The sequence below is a fragment of the Mastigoproctus giganteus genome, chromosome 9 (genome assembly GCF_048544385.1).
Source record: "Mastigoproctus giganteus isolate SK-2022 chromosome 9, ASM4854438v1, whole genome shotgun sequence".
Classification (NCBI taxonomy): Eukaryota; Metazoa; Arthropoda; class Arachnida; order Uropygi; family Thelyphonidae; genus Mastigoproctus; species Mastigoproctus giganteus.
In genome coordinates, this window is record NC_143583.1 from 111,417,624 (window position 1) to 111,443,133 (window position 25,510).

Sequence of the window (25,510 nt, forward strand, 5' to 3'; positions counted from 1 at the left end):
CTGTATTCAGGCACTCTTCTACATTTGTGAAAGACAGTTTTTCTAATGGGGTCTTTTTTAAATATGATTTTCGCGACGAGCAGATAGATAAATCATTGTTTTCTTGCAATCAGGTAAATTTTTATAATCCTACTTATTCAGAAATTCTAATTCTTCTGGTTCCTCTTACTTGTAGTCTGTCACATTTCTAATATTAAACTGTATGCATCTGCTTTTGTTTCCAACGTTAATTTAATTATTTTAAAGCATAATTTATTATTATTAATAAATTTATTATATTATGATAATAATATATAATTTATTTTTAATTTATGCTAAGCCTCAGAATTTGTTTCTCTTGCAAATTTTTATAATTTTATACAATTCTTCGATGTAAATATTAAATATTTGAAATAAATGCTTTATTTCTGAATATATTATACAAATATATTCTAAGTGCATCTTGTAGAAGGTGATTCAATAAATGTATAAACTAACAGTTTCTGTCCTAAATACAGATATGTTTCGGGTGTCAAAGATTTAGTGTGTAATTTTCCATCTTTTCTGTTTAAAATGTCTTCATTAATACTAGTTCCTTGCCCAAATATTCCGACATGCATTTTATATGAGTAATGGTCGAATTAAATTCATTTTTGGCAAAAATGCAGAATCATCGAAAAATAAAAAAAAACTAATTTCTAGGCGTTTCACTTTAAACTGAAGAAGGCCGAACATGGACAATAATACATTGTACATTGATATGTACTGTTCACTGAGTTGGCGCTGCATTAGTAACACCCCCCTTGTGTAGGAATGGACTGGTCCATGATGTTGGTGAAAACTCAAAATCGGAAACAGTTGATATAAGATTGACACGTGGCGATCAGTTTGTGTCTGCGAGGAAGAATGGGTCGGTGTAGAGATCTATACGACTTCGAAAGCGAAATGATTATTGGAGCAAGAAGTGCACGTGCCAGTATCTCGAGAACAGCCAACATGGCTAAGTGCTCTCGTTCTGTAGTGTAACGAGTCTACAGTGACTGGCTCAACCAGCCAAAGTTCAAATTCGTAATGGTATATGATGCGAAAAACAAAGCTTATAAAGTGTCAGTCAAAAAAAATAATAATAATTACATCTCACCTATAAATTCCTTCCAAAATATTGTCCACTTCCTACTTCAATTTATTTAAGCTATCAACTCTCACATGACAGATGGAACTTTGTTACAGCAATCGACCAGTCGCAAGCTAAAAGAAAATTTCCCGCACATCTATTCGGCAACCATAATTTGAATTTATATCCCCTCAATTGCGCAATCTGAGCAAGAGGAAGAATCCCATCAGCATTCAGCTAGCTCAAACCATTCAAAGCCTTAAACACCTCAATCAGATCACCTTGCAGGTGCCTAGTCTCCAGACACCTCAATTTGCAGAACTTAAGCCGTTCTTGGTAAGAGCATTCCTTTGTTCACCTCACCAATCTCGTTGCCCTTCTCTGTACCCGTTCCAGCAGCTCTACATCCTTCCTAAAATGAGGCATCCAGACCTGTCTGCACTGGTTAAAGACGTAATGCAGGATCGTCTAGACAAGACTGCAGTTATGTTCAGACACAGCATGGTTTGTTAAGGGGGAAATCTTGTCTGACCAATTTAATTGGATACTACAATGTGTCACAGAGGAACTGGATGCAAAAATAATTTTGATATATACTTGGATTTTAGGAAAGCTTTTGATACTGTTACAAATAAAAGACTGCTGAACAAATTAGAGCAGTATGACATTAAGGGAAAGTTGCTGCTATGAATAAAGGGATGGTTGAGTGGTAATTAATGGACACTACTCGTTGTGGACTAATGTTATTAGTGGAATCCCCCAGGGTTCATTGTTGCGTCCATTGCTGTTTTCTATATTTATGTGAAACAGCCAAGTTTGGCCTACGTCTGTGGTTAGCGTTTCATCACAGGCGTAGTGATGAGACACTCGCCTCATCATCTTATCTTATACAACAATGAAGCAGCAAAGTGGTCAAACTATCTACTCAATACAACGTAGAAATTTTAGCATGGACTATGTGCCGTATAGGCTATGGCAGTGGACGGCCATCATGAGTACCCATGCACACTGCGAGACACAAAAAATTGCGCCTTACATGGGCACGTCAGCACCAACATTGGACTGCTGACATGTGAAATCTGTCGCCTGGTCTGATGAATCCCGTTTCCAACTCTGTTATGCATTTCCGCATATGGAGAAAGCAACACGTTGCCACAGCACCTAAATGCACTGTTGGTACTCACCAGAATGGAGGCAGTGGTGTTATCGTTTGGAGACTGTTTTCGTGGTATTCTCTGCGTCCTCTGATAATCGTTAACCAATAACTCGATGGGAACTAACTTTCTCTTATCGCCGACTAAGTACACCCTTTCAAGATGACTGTGTATCCGTAAAACTCCGGCGTCTCTCAACAAGACAACGCGCTATGCCACAAGACCGCTCAGGTTGCTATTTGGTTTCTGGAACGTGGAAATGAAGTCTCCATCCTCCCATGGCCACCTAACTAAGCCGATCTCAACCCAATTGTGCATGTTTGGGCTATTGGGCAATATTTCTCCAGGATAATAAATTGCTAGAAGGGCATTTCAACACCAAGCTAAAAAAATCGCTAAATCATAAATTTAAAATAAACAACCATCCTTTGGTTAATAGAAAACATTTCTCTGAAATGTATGTCTTTCCCTAAAATTTGAACTTTTGTCTTTTGTGGTCAGTGTGATGATACCGAATCGAGAAGTAGATATTGCCACCCATTATAGCTTCAACCCCTCCTTCCTGACCCATCCCTTCGAGCTACGACTAAGTGGTTGAGAATCACTTCCACGTGATGACCGGGTAGAGAATAATATCAGGTGAATATTTTAGAAGTACGAATTAATCCCACTATTTGTAGTTCAAACCTGCAGTGTACAGTTATTTCAACTTGTAGGTGGCAGGTACTGCAGACCGAGTTCAAATTATTCTAATTCAGTTAATAATTTCGAGCAAAACTGTTTCTGGTGAGCTAATTTCAAATGTCAGTAATGTTTTCACAGTCGGAGTGATTCTCGCACCAGGACACACATTTTTTGGTTAAGAAACAATATACGATTTTATTTCACAAATAGATTTGCATTATAAGAAGTGAAGTTTATATGTATCACAACACCAGCGAGTTGAAAACTGCCTGGGCTTTTAGCAGTATGACAAAGGATTCATCTGGCAAGTAAACAACGAAAAATTGTACCAGACGTAAGTGATCTGTGCAGCACACTGAAAGGGAGTGAATAATGAGATATAAGGCATTGCTGCGTAGTTCAAAAAAACAGCAGCTGACGACAAACATTATCCACGCTTGCGAATGGACAGTAATTGAATGAACACGCTATTGAGGAAGAACGTCTGATAATTTAAGATATATGAGGAAAACTCTCGTTTCTTCTCATCTTGGCGTTGCACACAACTTTCCGAAGATAATTTCATACCAAGTCGATAGCTGTGTGAGGAGACAGCGACTGGTTACTTGCAACACTCTGGCAAGTGTTTCCTGTTCTGGGAACATCCATCGGCGTATGAATTTGATCCCATTGTGACGTCAACCTTTCCATCTCAGAAAATTTTGGTAGTTGAGCAACCTCTAGAGGCAATGGCTTTTTCAGCAAAACTGTTGTTTCACTTGTAGAGTCGTCACTGCAAGAAATCAAAGGGGAAATCAAAAACAATCAAAGGAAATCAATGAAATTCCGTGTTTTAAATTATAGATATCAACATCAAATTCTGTCCATATAAATAAAACAGTTATCCATACGTTATTCAATGTTGATCATGACCATACAGTTAGAGTGGTTTATTTTATCTTTCCAGCCTTATGGAGTTGAGAATTTCATGTAAGTGAGGGAAACATTTTTGTCCGATTCGTAACAAATTTGGTCAGTTAGAATTCGGCAATGAATTCAAGAAATTTCTGGATAAAACCCAACAATGTATTTTTTTGAGTTTTAAGCTACAACAAAATATTAATAAATTTCGGATGCTAAAATTAATATTTTGTCATTTACACTCAGTTATTAGAAGAATAAACAGGAAAACTAAGTAAAAATACCGCGCTTAGATCTGTGCTTAATTGTTTGGAGAAATTTCTTCTTTCTTGAATCCCAGATAAGGTTGTAGACAAAGGTAGGCAACAATAGTAGTTGGAAAACTTCATGGAGAAAAAGAAAGGCCATCGAACGCAAAAGACTGGAATAGCCAAAAATAGGAGAGCCGTTATTCTTCAACTCAGTTGTACAGATTCCATCTGTGAATCCGAATTGAAGATTGAGCAATTAATTCAGACAGTAATGCCCTCTTTTTTAAAAAAACATATCACATTGAATGAAATTTAATTTCGTTTGTTTTCTATAACCTTCTGTCATCTTCCTACAAGCATTTCAATACCATATTTATAAAATTCCATTGCATTTGAATCAAAGAATGTGGGCAAGGCAAGGCACGTTCAATACAACTTACAAGTTCTTTTTCATCACATCTTTTTACTGCAAGGCATTGAAAGACATTCCCTCTTAAACACAGCAGTCAATTCAGTTACTGATTACAGGTGTGTTCGCCTGACCCAACGTTTCAGTTTATCCCAAAGGTGTTCAGTGGAGTTGAACTCGGAGCTCTGGGAAAGCCAATGAAAAATTTGCACACCGATTTTTTCAAGTCAAGCCACTACAGGCTGCGCAGTACGACATAATGATTGTTAACCTGAAATAAAAAAGGGTTCCATCTCTATACTGCTGCCGCAGTGTAGAAACAGCTGAATTGTTCACAATGTCAATGTACCGAATGATATTCATTGTTTTAGGGAAAGATCTCAGTATCTGCCAACCCAGATATGGCCATAAGATTGGAAAATCATGTAGTGCGATTCATCACTCCATAATACAGCTTTCCAACGCTCCAGTAACCAAAGGGAGTTGTGCAGCAGGCAAATCGACGATGTGTTGCAGCATATCCATAAAATCCGATGCCATGCGGTTCCCTGCGTATTACCCTTGAACTAATGTCAGTTCTTGTGTCCCCCTGAACTCCTGGTTGCCAGTATTCGATTAGGGCTGACGCGATCTAAGTATCACTCTCCTGAGTGCTCTCGGTCTACCTGAGTATTTCCCGGTTGTAGTAGCGTCATAACACTTTCATTTGGTGATTACGCCAGCCTCCATTGATGGTTGCAGTTTTTCTGCAATGGCATAGTCAGATTAATTGCTAATATGACGACATACAATGACTCCCCGTTGGACGTCACTATGCTCGTAGCGTGAACGCACTTGCTTTTACAAGTATTCCTGACATGTAGACAGAGGGTATGTTTCATTTTTCCTAAATCCTAGGAGTGTCCGAATATATTTGGCATATAACGTATTTTTGAATAGATGGTAATCTGATGGTGCAGTGTCGTGGAAAATTCCGCCGATGTGCTATTTTTTTTCCAACCAAACTTTTCCACATGTCATTCTAGCGCGAGTTCGCGCGTGAATACATTTTTTAAGTCGAGAGAGGATGTTTTTCTTGAAATACAACGCTCAAACTTTGGCATTAAATTTCATTGTGATGGTTTTATTGAACTGAAACAGTATATAATAAACTACACCCTCCCATCATGCAGAACTTCCCTGGTATAAAGACAATCTCTTTGATGTAGTTTAGCCGATTTTTCACTAATCCAAACATTGTGTATGATGCTTAATATTGTGCTAAAGCATCTATTTCACCACTAGTATCGTTCAAGTGCCACATGAAGTCCATGAGAATGCGGTGAAGAGCAGACATTTACCCCATTTCTAAAATTTTAGGGAGATGTGCAGAACCCATTTTCAAAGTTCTGACACTTCACTTCCGTTGGAAAGAGAAATGAATGGAAGAACGAGTCGAATTCAGTATCTGAAGTAATAGTAGGTTATCTTCTTCAGGTATGTACAAATTAGCAGGTCATCACCGAAGTGAATAGATCTGCCTAAACACGCCTCATTAGCAAAGCGGCAAATTGCAGACTCGAACTTGCGAAACTACCACTGACACTTCCTCATCTTTAAAACTTCCTCTCCATACACACACATACACCTGGAATGTTTTTCGTGGCTGCAGCCTTGTTATTTACTTTGTTAAATCCATAAAGCATACCCTTCGTAACACGGAAATAAACAGCATAAACTTAAATTTACTATTTATTGCAAATAGTAAATGTGTCCGTGTTCTCCTTAGATTTTCTTTGTGTTTTTTAAGTTTTTTTTTTTTGCACGTGTCACTTTGTTTATTTCGACTTTTCTTCGCTCGCTTGTGACTCTTTAGGTGCAAATGTGTTCAAGTGAATTAAAAGGAAGCGCACACACACGTTGGTGTGGCCCTCGTGGTGGTAGAATCAAAGTAGCAAAGTTGGTGGTAGAATCGCCGTTCTCCGCACACCCGGTGGAAAAGACCCTAGTTCGAATCCTGTCGATGACATGAGAGATTTTTATGGGTCTTCATCACAACGTGGCTGAGTTAGTTGGTCTCAGGCGATGGTAGCATGGTTTTTCCTCCCGGAAACTCCGGTTTTTCGTCCAGTAAATTGAAAATCGACCACAGAATCTACACTAATTACAGACAGTATGCACGAAGCAATATGACCTTAGTCGCTGATGCTCCTAAAATAATAATAATAAAAAAAAAAAACACACAAATTTATGTGTCTGAACATTGAAGTAGTGAAAACTTTATGGATGCATCTTGCAGATATCTATAAGTTGAGAAATGTGCTCCACTGTCTTAATGGAGCGTCATGGGTGGTGTATGAAAAATAACCTCAAAAAATAGAACGGGCGGGTAAAACGATAATCAAGTGTTTCAAGCCAGAATGAATGTTGAAAGAATATTTTACTACCATTGCCATTGTTGATATCAGCCACTGGTAATTTTTTTTTTTTTTTTTTACGATTTAACTTGAGGTAAAAAATTCTCAGTTGTCATTGAGGGAATGTTCTAGAAGCCCACATACCTTCCGTTATCTTCTTGTACTGCTCGATGCAGCCTCGCGTGATGGAAGTCTTTGAGAACTTGAGGAAAGAGCAGTTTGGTAGATTGTCCATCTGGCTGCTCCTCATCACTGTCTGTTGGCACGGAACTCTCTACCGAATCTACTGACTGGAGGTGTTTTACTGGACTGCGGCCACTGCAATACAAGATGAATACTAAATACTAAACAATTAGAATAAGTAAAGTTATAACCTTCATAAGTAAATATTTATCCATCTCCGAAATGGTTGATGAACCCACCCAGGTATTCAAAAATCTGAAAGAAAGCCATTCTTAAACTTACCTTGGATGTGACTATTGAGTAGAACTCAAAACTCTATTAGGTTTCTGTTGAAATATGTGAATTATTTTCGGTTCTCTTATTTGCAGTAGTGTTATAACTTTTAGTTCACGGCCTTGCAATTTTGCAACGCAGTCATCTGTTGATATACTAGAGGCTTGAAAGTAGATATCAATCCTTGGAGAATATAGTGCTATAAATAACACTAGGTTCTCCAAGGAGTAATATGATGCAGCTATTACTCGATATTATATGTTATTTCTGTTATCAGTGAAATTGAATTCGAACTTTTCTAAATTCCTGGTGGATGACAGATCCTTGCAGCCAGAGGGGCCCACAGTCCCTACACAAGAAGTTATTCAAAGAAATTAGATTAAAGTTTTTTGTACTTTCTGTATTTTCCAGTTTACCTAGACTAAGACGGATCTCTGACTGATAGTCAGGGCCCAACTTCAAAAGGGCCCTTCAGTCCAGGAAAGGAGAACTGTTGCTATCCTTCTGTCCAACATTGATTCTCACACTCAAATCACCTGTACTATATAATCGGCTCTACTGATAATCTAATGATCAGGGAATCTTTCCTTGATAGATTTGCACCGAGAAAATTGAGGCCATGAGGCATCGACGTATTGCTGCAAATTGCATGTTTCTCTTATCGATTTGCTTGTTTAACCCTACTGTCCAAGAGATAAAAATCATGCCACTGTCTCCCGCGAAACTCAGACAACGTGTCAAAAATGTCATAAAATTTCACTCCATACAATAGTGTAGGATTGTTGGAGGATATTTCAAAGCAGTAGTAGTTACAATTATTATTTATTTGAGTTATATTTTATTTAGTCCTATTTGTGTTCCATTTCTATTTGAGCTAGTTTTATTTGAGTTCCGTCTTAACATGATTCGATGTGCACATACAATGTGCACAGAAAGGATAGACAGGACAGGAAGGGAGGAGGAAGGAGTTATGATGTTAGTTAAGAAACACAAGATCTAAGGACGTGTATCCAATTGATGTTGGTGGACAATGCAATGTTGAGCCTGTTTGGTGTGACATGAGCACTGGGAAAGCAAAAATGAAAATAGTTGTGTGTTATAGGCCTAATGAAGATTATGAGTATAATGAGCAATTCTGCAGAGAAATAGAGTGGGCCAGTAAATCAGAATGTCTTATAATGGGGGAGTTTAATTTCTCAGATATTTACTGGAATTTATGGGTTGGTCACTCACACACTAGCAAGGCTTTTGTGGATTTATTGGATGATTGTTTTCTACATCAGCATGTTCAAGAGGCAACTAGAGGGAGTAATACTCTTGATCTGATTATCAGTAGTGATTCTTCATGCATTAAGAATCTGCAGATAAAGGAACCACTAGGTGGCAGCGATCACAGTGTGCTGAAGTGGGATTTACTCAAAGAGGTAACTACCATTAGGGGTAAAGGGAAGGGGTTTTTGCTTTTGTAAAGATGACTACGCTGGTCTGAGACAGTATTTAAGTTCTGTACGATGGGACTAACTGGTGATGTTAGGAACAGCAAATTCAAAATGGGAAGCATTCAAAGAATTAATCTTGGAAGCTACTAGACTTTTCATACCAACTAAGAAATATTGCTCAAAATTTAGGTCTAAATGAATGTCAGATGAACTAATGAGACATATGGCAGAGAATAAAAACGCATGGGATACATATAAATTAACAAGTGACACAGAAGCCTATGATAGATACAAGTTGATTTGTAACCAAGTTACAAAGGAGGTCAGGCAGGCAAAGGCAGATTACGAGAAATCTTTGGCAAAGGATGCAAAGAAAAACATAAGTAAAGAGTTCTTTACTTATGTGAACTCTAGAAGGAAGGGGATGAATCAGGTTGGTCCACTTGATATCGATGGTTCAACTGTTGATGATCCTGCTCAGGTAGCTAACAAACTAAATGAATATTTTGTATCTACATTCACACATGAGGAGTTATTCAGGGAGGGGGAATGCCAGAGGTGTATTAAACTCTGGCAATAAGCTAGATAATCTTGTAATAATTGAGAGTAAAGTGGAGGAGAAATTGCTGAAGATAAACATATGAAAGACACCTTTAATAAACATATTAAAGACACCCTTTAATATAATTGAAATCTATCCAGTTATATTAAAGGAGGCAGCAGAGGAAGTAAGAAAACTCTTAGCCGCCATAATTATGAGAGCTTCCTTGGACTCAGGGGAGGTACCCATGGATTGGAGATGTGCAAATGTGATCCCAATCCACAAAGGAAGATCAAAAGGAGACACAGGTAATTACAGACGTGTTAGTTGAACTTCTGTTCCAGGGAAATTAATGGACGCACTTGTTAAAGAAGCATTGCCAGATCATCTGGACCACACTTCAGTTATAGCTCGGACAAAGCATGAGTTTATTAAGGGGAAGTCTTGTCTGACCAATTTGATTGGATACTATGATGTAATCACAAAGGAACTGGATGCAGAGAATAACTTTGATATCATATATTTAGATCTTAGAAAGGCTTTTGATACTGTTGCACATGGAAGATTGCTGCACAAATTGGAGCAGTGTGGCATCGGAGGCAAATTGCTGCTGTGAATAAAGGGATGATTGAATGGGAGAAGACAGAGTGGTAATCAACCCTGAGTGGAACCCTGAGAGACTTCGTGGAGTCTCTCAGGGTTCAGTGTTGGGTCCATTGTTGTTTTCTGTATTCATTAATGATATTGATGATGGTATATCAGGTCTTAATATCCAAATTTGCAGACGATACGAAGGTTGTCAGGTTGTTAAGGACACTAATGACAGTACGCTGCTGCAACAGGGTCTAGAAAAGTTGAGCAGATGGGCTGAGAGGTGGCAACTGAAGTTTAACATTAACAAATGTAAAGTACTACATATGGGAAGCAGCAACCCCAGAGTGATGTATCAACTCTGTGGTACTACACTGACAGTGGTAGAGAACGAAAAGGACCTGGGGGTAATTGTGCAGGCAAATATGAAGGTTTCTGAGCAGTGAAGACGGTCTGCAAGAGTAGCTCATAGTGTGTTGTCAATGGTATATAGGAATTTTTCTAGCAGGGATAAGGAGGTGATTATCCCCTTATATAAGGCAAAGGTCAGACCACACCTTGAGTACTGTATACAGGTCTGGAGGCCTCATTTTAAGAAGGATGTAGAGCTGTTGGAACGAGTACAGAGAAGGTCATCAAGATTAGTGAATGGAACAAAGGGGTGCTCTTACGAAGAAAGGCTTAAGTTTTGCAAATTACAGTGTCTGGAGACTAGGCACCTGCGAGGTGATCTGATTGAGGTGTATAAAGCCTTGAATGGTTTGTGCATGCTCAATGCTGATGGGATTTTCTCTTGCTAAGAATAATCGCTTTAGTGGGCATAAATTCAAATTGAGGAAAAACAGTTGTAGGATAGATGTGCAGAAGTTTGCCTTTAGCCAGCGGGTGGTTGATTACTGGAACAAACTTCCATTTGTCGTTGTAGAAATTGATATTTTAGACAGATTCAAGACAGAACTAGACAAATAATTGTAGCGAGTGGATGGATGAAATGAGAAGTTTTTTTTTTTTTTTTTGGCTGATGCCATATAAGCTTGCTTTCTTGCATTATGTGCCTTTGCTAATGTTAAATTAATTCACGAATGTTATGACACATTTATTAGTCATATAACGTAATTGTGGAGATTTATCGATTAATTTTTTTTAACAACTTCTGTTATTGAAAGCAGTTTTCAAATTTGAATTTCAGTGGAATTATTTAGGTTATTAGAACGAATTGAATGTAAATGCATTTTTAAAAAAGTACTAGACGCCCAGAGTAAGAACAGGATATGACTGTTGACTATTGCTAAGAAATATCCTGATATAATTGCGTGTACAGCTTTCGTTTCTAGCTTCAGCAAACGTTATGCTGAATGGTATCTTATGAATGCTGTCTGTTAGGCAATTGGATTTCTGAAGAGTAAAACCATAAAAGGAAGTAAACTTTAATTCTGCAGCAATTAAACTGGGTGCGAGGTTAGCCTGTGCAGACATTGCTCCTTAAAGCTCTTCAAACAGAGAAGTTTTTCCTGATTTATTTTCTGCTTTATTAGTTTAAATTGTCATATTAACTTATTTTCTAGAGTAGCTTTATATCCCTAGTTACGATACTTAGTTTAAAGTTTAACTTAGACAGAGATTTCGTAGATATTACTTAGTATCGGTAACGGTATCAAATCCACGTGTCACAAATTGAACGAGAGGTCTTTTAACCAAATTTAGTCGATTTATTAACCAATTGTTATATCAAATTATCTTCTATAAGTAGATTATAGACCTAGTCAGGATCCTTAGTTTATTCTAAATTGAGATAGCGAGATTTGAAGCTAATCAATACTTACGAGTCCGTAGAAATACCGTTCGTGAATTCCCGCCATTTTTACACGATAGCATAAGCTTAGTGTAGTATACTGCATAATATAATATTGTCAATTAATCAGTAAATCTATTAATCTTGATAAACTTTATTGTCAATTAAATTGTATTTTTAACTCTATAAATATATATAACGACTTAATCGTAACAAATAATTAATACATAACTATAGTGGTACACGTGATACGGAAGTTGTATAAAGGGAACACTAGATACCGAAAAAAAAAAAAAAAAAAAATATATATATATATATATATAACATAACTGTTTTGGGATATAACTTAAGGATTTAATTTTTGTTTTAAATTTTATTGAATTAAATCGGAATCATGATTCTGACCAGAGCAGCAAAGCAAAAGGCTCAAGCTAATGGGAGTGCTGTGGTTCAGGGGAGAACTGAGGGGGGCAGTTGCCCTCTGAATCACAGTCTATTAAAATGCACTGTTTGCTTGATGTTTGCGGAGCAGTCGGGTACGGGACATGATACTGCCAAGGGGGATGTCTTTGTGTGTGCACGATGTAAGGAGTGCAAGGAAATCAGGCGACAACTCAGCGTTGTTATGGGCCTTTATGAGACCTTGAAGGACAGGGTGGATGCCCTCGAAGGAAATAAATTGAGGGCCCATCAAGCTCTCAGCTGCCCACATCAACGCCAGAGCTTGCACTTGGTCATCAGGCAACACAGGGGCAGCCCCCTAGGCAGAATGCGCTGGTCCCACAGGAACTAGTAGTTATTGGTGACTCTATTGTCAGGGAAACGGGGAACATACTTTGTAAAAAGGATAGGTGGAATAGGACCAGGGTATGTCTGCCAGGGGCAAAGGTTGATGACGTTGTAGAGCGGATATCATCTTTTAAGGGCACAAAGGGTGATATAGTTGTACACGTTGGCACTAATGATATTAAGAGTAGGAGACCGGCGGAATTACTTAGCAAGTACAGGTCACTGTTGAAAAAAAGCCGTGAATTAGGGTTGAACTTGAAAGTGTCTGCAATTCTGCCCAGACACGATAGGAGGGAGTATATGATGAAAGCCTTGTCGATCAATTCGGCCCTGGAGGGATTGTGCAAGGCTCAAGGGGTAGAATTTTTTTCAGCCTGGACTGTACTTGTTAACAGGAGAGATTGCTTCTACAGGGATGGGATACACTTAAATAGAAAGGGTGCAAGAATTTTTGCTGATGCTGTCGAGGCAGTGTTAGGTGGGTCGGAAAACTGCTAGTTGGGGGGGATACAAGGACTAATAGATTAACAGTAGCCACTGGCAGAGGTGGAAGTGATTCTTGCACTGCTTCTATTCAAATGAGCAGAAGTCTGAAAAACAAGATGCAGGATATTTCAGAGACTGCTGGTAGTCATTGCGTTACAAGTAAACACATGGGTTGTGTTAGGGTAGCTAAGAATAGAAACAGGTGCATGTATACCTGCGTGTACACCAATACTAGGAGTTTGGTAAATAAATTTGATGAATTTGAGGTATTGCTCAAAACATCAAAGGCAGATATTGTTGGGATATCAGAGACGTGGTGTCACACAGATATAAGTAATGCGGAACTGGAATTTGGGGAATACAATGTATATAGAAAGGATAGACAGGACAGGAGGGGTTATGCTATTAATTAAGAAACACATAAAGTCAAAGGAAGTGAAGCCAGTTGACATCGATGGACAGGGCAGTGTCGAGTCAGTTTGGTGTGACATAAGCATAGGGAAATCAAAATTGAGAGTAGGAGTGTGCTATAGGCCTAATGACTCTGATGAGTATAATAATATATTGTACAGGGAAATAGAGTGGGCCAGTAAATCAGAGAGTCTTATAATGGGGGATTTTAATTTCCCAGATATTAACTGGAACTTGTGGATTGGTCACTCGCACACTAGCAAGGCTTTTGTGGATTTATTGGATGATTGTTTTCTACATCAGCATGTTGATGAGGCAACAAGAGGGAGCAATACTCTTGATCTGATTATCAGTAGTGATTCTTCATGCATTAAGAACCTGCAGATAAATGAACCACTAGGTGGCAGTGATCACAGTGTGTTGAAGTGGGATTTACTCAAGGAGGTAACTACCATCAGAGGTAAAGGGAAGGGTTTTTGTTTTCGTAAAGGCGACTATGATGGTCTGAGACAGTATTTAAATTCTATACAGTGGGACCAACTGATGATGTTACCAACAGCAAACTCAAAATGGGAAGCATTCAAGGAACTAATCTTGGTGGCTACCAGGCTTTGCATACCAACTAAGAAATATTGTTCAAGGTTTAGGCCTAAATGGTTGTCAGATGGACTAATGAGACATGTGGCAGAGAAGAAAAATGCATGGGATACATACAAATTAATGGGTGACATGGAAGCCTATGATAGATATAAGTTGGTCTGTAACCAAGTCACAAAGGAGATTAGGCAGGCAAAGGCAGACTACGAAAAATCCTTGGCAAAGGATGCAAAGAAAAACAGAAAGGAGTTCTTTACATACTTGAACTCGAGAAGGAAAGGGATGAATCAGATTGGTCCACAGGATATTGATGGTTCAACAGTTGAGGATCCTGCTCAGGTGGCTAACAATCTAAACGAGTATTTTGCATCTACATTCACGCATGAGGAGTTATTCAGGAAGGAGAATGATGTAAGTAAAATAAACATTGGCAGTGAGCTGGATGATTTTGTAATAACTGAGAGGAAAGTGGAGGAGAGATTGTTGAGGATAAACATAAAAAAGGCACCTGGGGTGGATGGGATCTATCCAGTTATATTAAAGGAGGCAGCAAAGGAAGTATGCAAACCTCTAGCCATAATTATGAGAGCTTCTTTGGACTCAGGGGAGGTACCCATAGACTGGAGATGTGCAAATGTAACCCCAATTCACAAAGGAGGATCAAAGGCTGACACAAGTAATTATAGACCTGTTAGTTTAACTTCTGTTCCAGGTAAATTAATGGAGGCACTGGTTAAAGAAGCACTGCAGGATCATCTAGACAAGAATTCAGTTATAGCTCAGACGCAGCATGGTTTTGTTAAGGGCAGGTCTTGCCTGACCAATTTGATTGGATACTATGATGTAGTCACAAAAGAACTGGATGCAGGGAATAACTTTGATATTATATATTTGGATCTTAGAAAGGCTTTTGATACTGCTGCACAAATTGGAGCAGTGTGGCATTGGAGGCAAATTGCTGCTATGGATAAGGGGATGGTTGAGTGGCAGAAGACAGAGAGTGGTAATCAATGGACACTGCTCAAAGTGGATTAATGTTATTAGTGGAGTTCCTCAAGGTTCAGTGTTGGGTCCATTGTTGTTTTCGGTGTTTATGAATGATATTGATGATGGGATATCAAGTTTAATGTCTAAGTTTGCAGATGATACAAAGGTTGGCAGGGCCGTTAAGGACACTACTGACGCTATGCTGCTGCAACAGGATCTGGAAAGGTTGAACAGATGGGCTGAGAGGTGGCAAATGAAGTTTAACATTGACAAATGTAAAGTACTACATATGGGAAACAGCAACCCCAGAGCAACGTATCAACTCTGCGGTACTACACTGACAGTGGTGGAGAATGAAAAGGACCTGGGGGTAATTGTGCAGGCAGATATGAAGTTCTCTGAGCAGTGCAGACGAGCTGCAAGAGTAGCTCATGGTGTCTTGTCAATGATATACAGGAATTTTTCTAGCAGGGATAAGGAGGTGATTATTCCCTTGTATAAGGCAATGGTTAGGCCACATCTTGAGTACTGTATACAGGTCTGGAGGCCTCATTTCAAGAAGGATGTAGAGCTGCTGGAACGGGTACAGAGAAGGGCAACAAGATTAGTAAATGGAACAAAGGGTTGCTCTTACGAAGAAAGGCTTAAGTTTTGCAAATTACAGAGTCTGGAGACTAGGCACCGGCGAGGTGATCTGATAGAGGTGTATAAGGCTTTGAATGGTTTGAGCATGCTCAATGCCAATGGGATTCTTCATCTTTCTCAGAATAATCACCTCAGAGGGCATAAATTCAAATTGAGGAAGGACGGATGTCGGATAGATGTGCGGAAATTTGCCTTTGGCCAGCGGGTGGTTGGTTGGTGGAACCGACTTCCATCACTTGTTGTTGAAGTTGATAGCCTAAACAAATTTAAAGCTCAACTGGACAGGTATTTCGAACGAACGGAGGGGTGAAATGGGAGAGGGTTTTTTTTTTTTTTTTTTTTGGCTGATGCTGAATAAGCTTGCTTTCTTGCATCATATGCCTCTACTAATGCTAATGCCACTCCTACATTCCTTCTGTTAAGAGTGAGAATTTTCTATAGGGGGAAAGGTCAACGTGCTTGATTTCAAACAAAACTCTTAAAGAGTAATCAAAAAAACCCTGAAAGGTGTCTGGCAATTAGTACTCATCTGCAAAGAGTAATATTCGTTATAGTGAGAGTCATGCTTATACAGGGTGTTTAAAAAAAATGATGGTCAATAATTTAATGGTGAAAAGTACAAACTAAAATAAGTAAAAAAAGTCCCAGTGAAAATCGGGCCGCAAATGAACCGTTTTTGAGATAATGCACATTTTCTGTTAAGATCTGCCACTGACTATGGGAGCACTAGTTTAGCAAAAAGCTGCGAATCCTTTGCTAAGGGGGTTTTATTAAACATAAGATAATACATTTTTAATTTTTGACTCTTTGTTGCTGTAACCTCTTTCATATTGACTATCCTTTGACAAATACTATGCCTACTACGTCTTAGAGCATTGAGAGAGGGGAAAGGGAAAGATTGAGCATAATCTAACTTAAACAAACAAGTCAGTGGTGGATCCCAACTAGAAATGTGCAATATCTGGAAACCGATTCACTTAAGGACCCATGTTTACTAGGCTTTTGTTTGCATATTGTAGTCTGTACATTTCACTTTTAAATTATTGACCATCACTTTTGAAACATGTATATGACATGGTATTGTATCTCTATAATACTTCGGCAGTACATGGTATTGTACTCCCGAAGTATTATAGAGACAACTGAAATGCATTTTCAACATTCACTGATAGTTGGGACTGATGATCGAGGTCAGTTGGATATTTTTTTGGTGCATGGACTACTTTTCTTATAGCGAATGAGTTCATACGATCCTTTATCGTGTATTATATTGTCCAAGTATGTTCACTCGTTCAAGCATAATGTGTGGTCAATTGTATGTCGTGCCGTGAAAAAGGGAATAACTCATGGTGACTGCTTGTCCCTCCTCCTGAGATCGGTGGCTAAGTACATTGGTTAGTAACAGACATACCTCTGCGTCTTCTGCCCTTATTATATCATATCTCAAAAGAGTTAAAGCAAATCTTAGTCCAGGAGAAAAAAGACTTCATCTTTTTAAATACTCTATGGCTAACAAATAAAATCTAACATCATTACTTTTCAAGAATATGATTACAGTGCCACATACTATCCAGAAGAGAGAATTTGAGGAAAAGATCCTACTAGTTTATTATCGTTTACCAAAAAGAAACAGGAAGCCAAGAATTGAAGCCAATGGCAAATTTGTGACAGGTATGACTAAAATTTCTTTTGGTTAATTTAAGCAATTAATATTTAAGTTATTAGAAACATATTATTAGCAAGTAATTATTAACCCCCAGTTAGGTCATAATGTATTGCTTGCTACAAAGTAATGTTTGTTCAAGGCTTTGGAAGTAAGATAAAGTGACAGCTTCAAGATTTCTGGTAGCAATATCTCTCCGAGTTCTTCCATCTGTGACAAAACAGACAGGATGGTATTATTATCATTATCCATTTTATTTTATGAGAAACAGAAATCGGTTTATGTAGAAAAAAGGAAGTACTATGGTATTTAAAAGAGGAGTTAATGAGTAGTTTGATCAAGCGTTTCCTATCTTCTCTGACAAAAGTGGAGAAGGATGGAGAAACCTTTGTACGTTGATGGTACTTCTAATCAAGAATATTCGTTTTAAGAATATTCCTAAAGATAATTTTCCTCTTTAGCCATTTCTAACATTTGATGCTTAAAAAAAATCTGAAGTTTAACAACAGACTATTTTATTACTATTCTTTTATTGACTGCTAAGAAAGGAACCATTTTTAGCAATCAAAAATGTACAATGACGACTATAGTGCAGAGAAATTCTATAGGCGGTTGAAGATAATTCGTTAACTACCCTCTTACCTTTCACCTACATAATTCGCTGTACCAACTGCTTAAGTAATCAGTGTGTTTGTTAGATTAACGGTTCGTTGATGAGAAGGGATGGAAGTCTAGCGTGAATGCGCCATGGAACAGTTAGTGAATGACCTTGACCCATCTATAGCAATTTTCTCAGGTATAAATTATTAACCTGGCCATTGACTTACCTGTTCAATGATAAACCTGCACCGCGATGACCCGAACGCCATTTGTCATCCTTTTCCCAAGATTTAGAGCAGCGTTCAAGTGATTTTGTTTCACCCTTAACGGGTAGAGAAGAGTCTTTCCCTAAGGCCTCATTAAAAGATTTCTGAGATACGAAAGGTGAGCACGGATCTTTTGAAAAGTTTTTCTGATTTTCTGGAAAAGGCACGCTACAGCCAAGGGAATCGCCACTCCCTTTCTCAGTCGATTCTTTACGACGATCGGATGATAAATTATCAAAGAAAGTTAGATCTCGAGTTGAAGGCAGGGATTCGTTCGATGACGATAATAACGACCTCGAATCAATCTGAGCAGAATCACCGGTTGTTGATTCGCCGTTGCTTTCTGAGACGGGACTGGAATAATTCGCTTTTTCTTTGTCCATGATGCTTTGAACTAGATGACTGACGTGTTTGGCTGTGGGACTTGTAGCGCTGTCGTGTTTCTTAGTCCTCCTGGCTTGAGATTTCGACTTTAACCCAACGTAGTTTTCGTGACCGTCACTCTCTGACGAAGAATCGGCTTTTCCTGACATGTTTGAGCGCGAAGAGTTCCGTGGCAGTCTGCCTTCTGCACTGTCTCCACTTACGGGGTCGTTCACGGGGGTTGGAATAGGAGAAGTTACTGGACTGCGGCGATGTTTGTCTGTGTGCTTCTTTATTTTCTCACCTTTACGTCCGCTGGACCTTGGGCTTCCTCTAAATCCGGTAATGCACTTATTTGCCGAGCCTTTGTTATTAGCTGCCTCTGTTACAAGAAGTGTTGGCGATCTTCTATTTTGTTTGCTGCTTTCTGTATCGCCTTCAAGTTCGTCGTTCATTTCCAGAGCCATGTACATTTCCAAGTCTTTGGCACTTTTTACAACCCCCTTTCTAATTTTCTCGTCAATACTATCCATTCCTATACCTTCGTCGTCAATCGAGTCATCTGTGCTTGTTTGGTAGGCAGTCCTTCTCCGCAAGCTATTCTTGTCCCAAGTATGCTTTTTGTTACTTATTCTGTGCGTGTCAGTCGGGACAAAACCAGTCTTTACGGAGTGTGGTGCATGTGGATGAAGTGCATTGTCTTGGAAATTCCAGTTCACATTTGAAGGAAAGCAAAACGACGCGTCACTTGCGATAGGCATACTGCTTAATGGCAACAGACCTTGAAGTTTATGTGGAGAAGGAGGCTCTAGTTTTCTCCCGAGAGAGTTCTGATGGTCCACATCGTCTGAAACAGGACTACTAGAGTTACATCTGGACAACCCTGGACTGGATATGGACGAGTACCCGGATGTACTAAGATTGGACTCTGATATAGTTCTGTCCGTCGAAGAACATATCACAGCTAAAGGACTCAAGTAGTTAGCTGAGGTTTTTGGATTAGGCGTACGCGGAGGACTCGCTTCGTCCGATTCGCACGAACTCATGTTGGTTGTGATGAGAATTTTTGGCATAGGCAACTCAACAGAATATTTGCGCATGGTTGTCACTTCTGGACGTTTTGCAGGCGACTTAACAGAACTTTTCTCCTGCTTTGGGTGACTGTTGGGTTTTAGATTACTGAGCTGTCCAGGAGAGGATAAGTTCTGGTGTTGAGCAACGGGAGAAAGAGGACATGGAACCTCTAAATACGTTTTCGTCAGAGATGGCGTTGGACTTGACGATCTATTTTCTTTCAGGTCGCTGTCGGAAGTATCCGCTTTATGCTGCTCACAGCAGCTTTTCTGCGGAGACCCTTTTGAAGATGTGGGTTGAGTTTCATCGATGACAGTGATATGTGGTAGCACAGGTGGGGAACTGGACCCCTTGGTAGGATTCTCCAAAGTTGTATCAAAGCTCTGGTCCCTACGAATGCCCTGGGGAATTGGGGAGATATCTGCTTTCACCTCACTCGTTGTAGGCGCAGTATTTAAACTATCTGAAGACGAAGCGTACTCGACCGACTGCTCCCGGATCGAGCCAAATTCAGTGAAGGATGGTGCAGAGTGACGAGCGAAACGTGGAGATAACCTCGATATGAAACTAGTCTCACTCATATCATCGCCATTTTCGGAGAGATCAGATGAGTCTGCGGTGATATCTTCGTCCTTCTTACTATTCAGCTGAATCTTTCGTTCGCTCATCCTGAAGAACTCATCCAGGCTCATTCTACGAGCAGTCGGAGATTTGGACGGCTGAACTAAAGATGCCAAAATACGCGACTTCTCTTCTTCGTTCTTTGCACTGTCGTCCGAGTTCGAAGAGTGTCTTTTGGTGGAGGAATGCGCTCGCCGCAGTATATCGTCGAAGCTGAAAGTGCGACCATAGTCTCTTTCTGTAGGGCTAACTCCACAAGCGCTGCGAATGCTGTGTTTTCGGATTTTGCTGAAAAGGGATTTTGGACACGTCTGAGGGCTCTGGCTACCGGGAGTAATGCTGGGCTGGTTGGAGCTGAGACTGTAACGCCCTGCTTGAGGAGATGGATCTGGAAGGAAGAGAAACATGAAATCAGACTTTCATAATGAAAAATACTCTACAAATTCCTGCTTTTTAGTAGCAATTAATATTTACATGAAACTGAAAGAGAAAAGCTGAGAGATGATTAACTCAACGAAAGCTTCTAGAGTTATAAAAGTTATATAAAAATGTAGGGAATGGTTTATTTTCATGTTGGAGGCTGCAAATGCGTTCAGCGTAAAATCACACGTGATTTCACAATGAATGCACTTGCAGCGTATTAATTGACAATTTTAATGATTCTTCAAAGATTTGGTTAAATGCTAGTGTCGAAAGTTGATGGAAATTTGTTACACTTGTAAATGTAACAAATGTCACTTTGAAAGTGTTGTTTCAGACTAACAAATGAGAACACTTAACCATTTCATAGTGTACCTCAAAATTATTGCAGTAAAAGAAATTCTTGTAATACTATATGCACTTTATACCTATTGCTTATTTAATTTCTGTCCTTTATTTATATTTGTCCTTTAATGTTTTGATGTATCAATTAACTTGATCAATTAATTTGATGTAACACAAAGCGGGACCGCGGTATTTGTTTTTGTAAATGGTCCGTTGGCAGTAGGGTTTTCTAAATTGCAAAAGTCGATTTGCTTGTTTTACTGGATGAAAAAGAAAATGATGCAACCCAGCCAAAGACCAATTAGCATGCTGGTGTGACAAATGCTCATAAATGTTCCCTCCTGTCCTGAAGGGACTTGGATCTATGCCACGATTCAAACCCACACAGTGGATGGACATCAATGAGCTATGCTCGCGAATAGCGAAGTGGTTACAATCACTCTGTTTGTTTTGCATTACGTTTGACTTCTGAAACCTCTTTCTTTCAAAATGCATTTGACCGTTTCACAAATTGACTTTCCCAATTTCTGACTGCCTGATACAAACGGTTTCTTCTGCCTAAATGTCTTCATGGCTAACGTACACTTACGTAATGAACTCGTTAACGAAATTGCAGGCACTCCAGTTAACGATATTGCATTGTTCCCTCAGGTTTTCACAACACAAAGTAAATATAATATTCTGAACAGTTGGATCTACTGATCAGTTGCCTATACATTCAGGTTTTTAACTAATGACTATATTTCGTAAAAGGTATGCTCACGAATGCAAAACACGTATTAAACAGATTATATGAATATTTCATTCATATTTGCAATCATTAACTGAACATTCTGTTTCCATCTTATCAAGTGATATTTACATCGATCGATTTCGAAGTACGTCCTCCTCACAAATTGTTAAACACGCTACCACATTTTGCTCTTTCGATAAAGATGTGGTAGCGTGTTGACTCATAAACATCGTTGATCATAAAAGCTTAGATTTAGAAAATTTTTAAGGTCTTACCAAACTGATATGAGACAAGTTATTTTTGTGTTATCTGTCCTGAATTTTAATTTATGTAAATTCTACGTAAAATTTCAGAATCCGAATGTATGGGAACCACAAAATAATCTGCCATTTCCAACGATGTGTTATTGTCTTCTTCATTAAGACACCACTTTGTAATTCGCGATCGCAAGAACAATAGAAATTTTATTAGAAAAATGCGCATTTTTTTCATACGTTTCACGTAAAATCCAAGTGATATAAATAATTTTAACGGTGCACATGGCTGCAATTATAAGATCCCAAATTTGTTTGGTGATCTGATGTGAGAGGCACTTAAAGATCCAGAAAATTCAGTTCCCTTATGATGAATATGTTCCAAGTTTTGATCCGCATTAGCTGTCTGGAAATCGATTCAACAGAAAACTCAGAGACATAAAAGTATATATGATGAATTACTCAAGAAGGAACGGATGACTGAATTAGTTATAGATTTGTTTATTTATTTAGTTCGATTTAAGTCATCACTACTGCTGATGGCCGAAAAACAGATATCCTATGCTTATTAGCTGTTTGGATGGGGAGAGGGTCGAATGAGTTAGGTACTGAAACCTCGAAAAACCAAATGTCTCTTCGTTTCCCATCGTTAACAATTACTTGACAAATTGCATGACACGTTATTCGACTTTAAAATATCCCCTCAGGTTCTTAATCTGAACAAGTGGAAGGATCCCATCAGAATTCAGCGTGCTCAACCTATTCAAGGCCTTATATACCTCAATCAGATCACCGCGCAGGTGCCTAGTCTCCAGCCACTGCAATTTGCAGAACTTAAGCCTCTCTTGGTAAGAGGATCCCAAGTTCTGCAAATATTCCAATTATTTGGAATTCAGGCCGACAATTCGAATTCAGCCAAAATGTTTAAGATTGTGTTCTTGCAACTGCACAAATTTATTTTTTTTAGCGAGTGCAGTTAATAATTCTGATTATATTTTTATTAATTCAAATAGGACTCCTTCCCCATTAAATTTAGATTAGCTAATCTACAAGTAGATTTCTCTGACACAATGATATTGTAAACAAGATTAAATAAGGTTTACAATACAAGATTATCGGATATAAGGCTCGATGCTGGACCCATTGTTGTTTTATGTATTTATCAATGATATCAATCAAGGTACATCGGGCTTAATATCCAAGTTTGCAGATGATACAAAGGTTGGCAAGATTGTCAATGAGACTAAAGATAGTATGCTACTTCAAGAGGATCTAGAAAAGTTAGGCAGATGGGCTGAGAAGTGGCAACTGAATTTTAACATTGACAAATGCAAAGCGGTGTATATTGGTAATAGTAACCCAAGAGAAACATACCAACTGTGTGGCACTATACTCAGGGAGGTGGAGAATAAAAAAGACCTGGGAGGTAATTATGCAGTCAGATATGCAGTTCTCTGAGCAATGCAGATGGGCTACCAGAGCCGGTAGCCCATCTGCATTGCTCAGAGGAGGTCATGGAGTGACCTCCTCTGAGCAATGTCATGGAGTTTTGTCAATGATATATAGGAATTTTGCTAGCAGGGTAAAGGAGGTGATTATCCCTTTGTATAAAGCAATGAACACCTTAAGTACTGTATACAGGTTTGGAGGCCTCATTTTAGGAAGGATGTAGAGTTGCTAGGACGAGTACAGAGAAGGGCAACAAGATTGGTGAGAGGAACAAAGGGGCACGCTTATGAAGAAAGGCTTAAGTTCTGCAAGTTGTAGCATCTGGAGACTAGGCACCTGCGTGATGATCTGATTGGGGTGTAAGAGTCTTTGAATGGTTTGAGCAGGCTCAATGCTGATGGGACACTTCCGCTTGCTCAGATTAGGAACCTGAGGTGGCATAAATTCAAATCGAGGAAAGACAGTTGTAGAATAGATGTGCGGAAGTTTGCCTTTAGCCAGCGGATAATTGATTGCCGGAACAGACTTCAACTGTTGTTGTGAAAGTTGATAGCTTAAATAAATTTAAGGCTGAACTAGACAAACATTTGGAGTGACCTGATGAGTGAAATGGGAATGTTTTTTTTTTTTTTTTTTTTTGCTGATGCTGTATAAGCTTACTTTCTTGCATCATGTGCCTCAACTATTGCTAATGCTAAAATCGATTATAGCCATAACTGCGATTATAACCGATACTGTAACTTAGATATGAAATCTGGAAGGATTCTATCTGAATTTGATAATAAAAAAGGACGTTAATAAAATATTAGGAAAGAAGGCTCAAACTATGAAAGATTCAAACTATGGCATTGTTATTACAATCACATCATTACTACATAATTGAATTTTTAAGACAAACCGAACTTTATACGTTAGGCATCATTATTACATCTTATATTGTGAACTCAGGTCTTTTCCTCCCCTCACCGGGTGGAAAAGACCTGAGTTCGAATCCCATCGATGCCGCGAGGAATTTTTATGGGCCTTTTTCATAACGCGTCTGAGTTAGTCGATCTCGGGAGAGGGTAATATGGTTTTTTCTCCCGGAAACTCGGGTTTTTCGTCCAGCAAAACAGAAAATCGACCCAGAGGCCATATTACACGGTGCAATATGACTTTAGTCGCTGATGCTCCTAAAACCCAACTACAACAACGGCCTTCTTATACTTTGAATAAGTAACACTTCCCATTAGAGAATTCTGCTGTTACTTATTCGAAGTACCAGATAAGAGGAAAGCAACTCATTGTGAAAGATTTCACAATATCAGCTATTATTCCTAATATACAAACTTCAGTTTATTTTAAAATTCAACTATGTAGGAATGATACAATTACACTAACAATGTCATCGTTTGAGGCTTCCTGCCTAAAATTTTATTAGTCTAACCAGTATACGTTTTGTCACCCTTCATATTATGTAAATAAGTTACAACTGGCTCGTCAGTCAAGTACCACAGTGAGAGGCCAATCTTTCGGTGCCACCTGGGTAGTGGTACTCGAACTGAGAATAATTAGCAGCAGAATAGATAACACTTCTTTAATTTTCTCTAAAACGGGGAAAGCAACTCGTTGCGAAGAATTTTGCAATATGAGATGTTTTAATAATGATACCTAATCACGTATAAAATTCGATTTGTCTTAAAAATTCAACTCCCTTTAATGATGCAATTGCGCTAACAATGTCATTTAAGATTTTCTCAAGCAAATATTTGCTACCAAGAATGTATGATAAGTATAAAAGTCGCTTTGTATACTTACTGTACTTGCTCCTCTCGATTTCGTCGGCAAGGAGTTTTTCAATCTTATCAGCAAACTTCCTCTTAATGCAGTAGACGCACAAAATAAGAATGAGGACAGCAGTGACTGTTATTAGGCCTAACCAGAACGGTTCTTCTAGCATTCGTTGGCTGAGAGGTTTGTATGGTATTCGCAACATATAGCGTTCGCAGTTTGGACCTAGCAACAAGAAAATAAATTTAAAAAGTAGAAGGCTTACTTTCTATCTTTAAGAAAGCATTTATAAGTTTTACATTTAAATTTTCTCAATACGTCTTCTATCCGA

General features: G+C 38.7%; 1 protein-coding gene across 1 annotated transcript in view; it reads right to left on the minus strand.

Annotated features, from left to right (window-relative positions):
• Positions 1–3,237: 3,237 nt before the first annotated feature.
• Positions 3,238–25,510, minus strand: part of LOC150080643 (uncharacterized) — a 131,013-nt gene continuing 108,740 nt past the window's right edge. The window contains exons 16-19 of the mRNA XM_090381258.1: positions 25,207–25,404; positions 18,112–20,596; positions 7,032–7,205; positions 3,238–3,703 (exon numbers count right to left, since the gene is read on the minus strand). Coding sequence (XP_090237384.1) covers positions 3,493–3,703; positions 7,032–7,205; positions 18,112–20,596; positions 25,207–25,404 — 3,068 coding nt within the window. The 3' untranslated portion in view covers positions 3,238–3,492. The remainder of the gene's footprint in view (positions 3,704–7,031; positions 7,206–18,111; positions 20,597–25,206; positions 25,405–25,510) is intronic.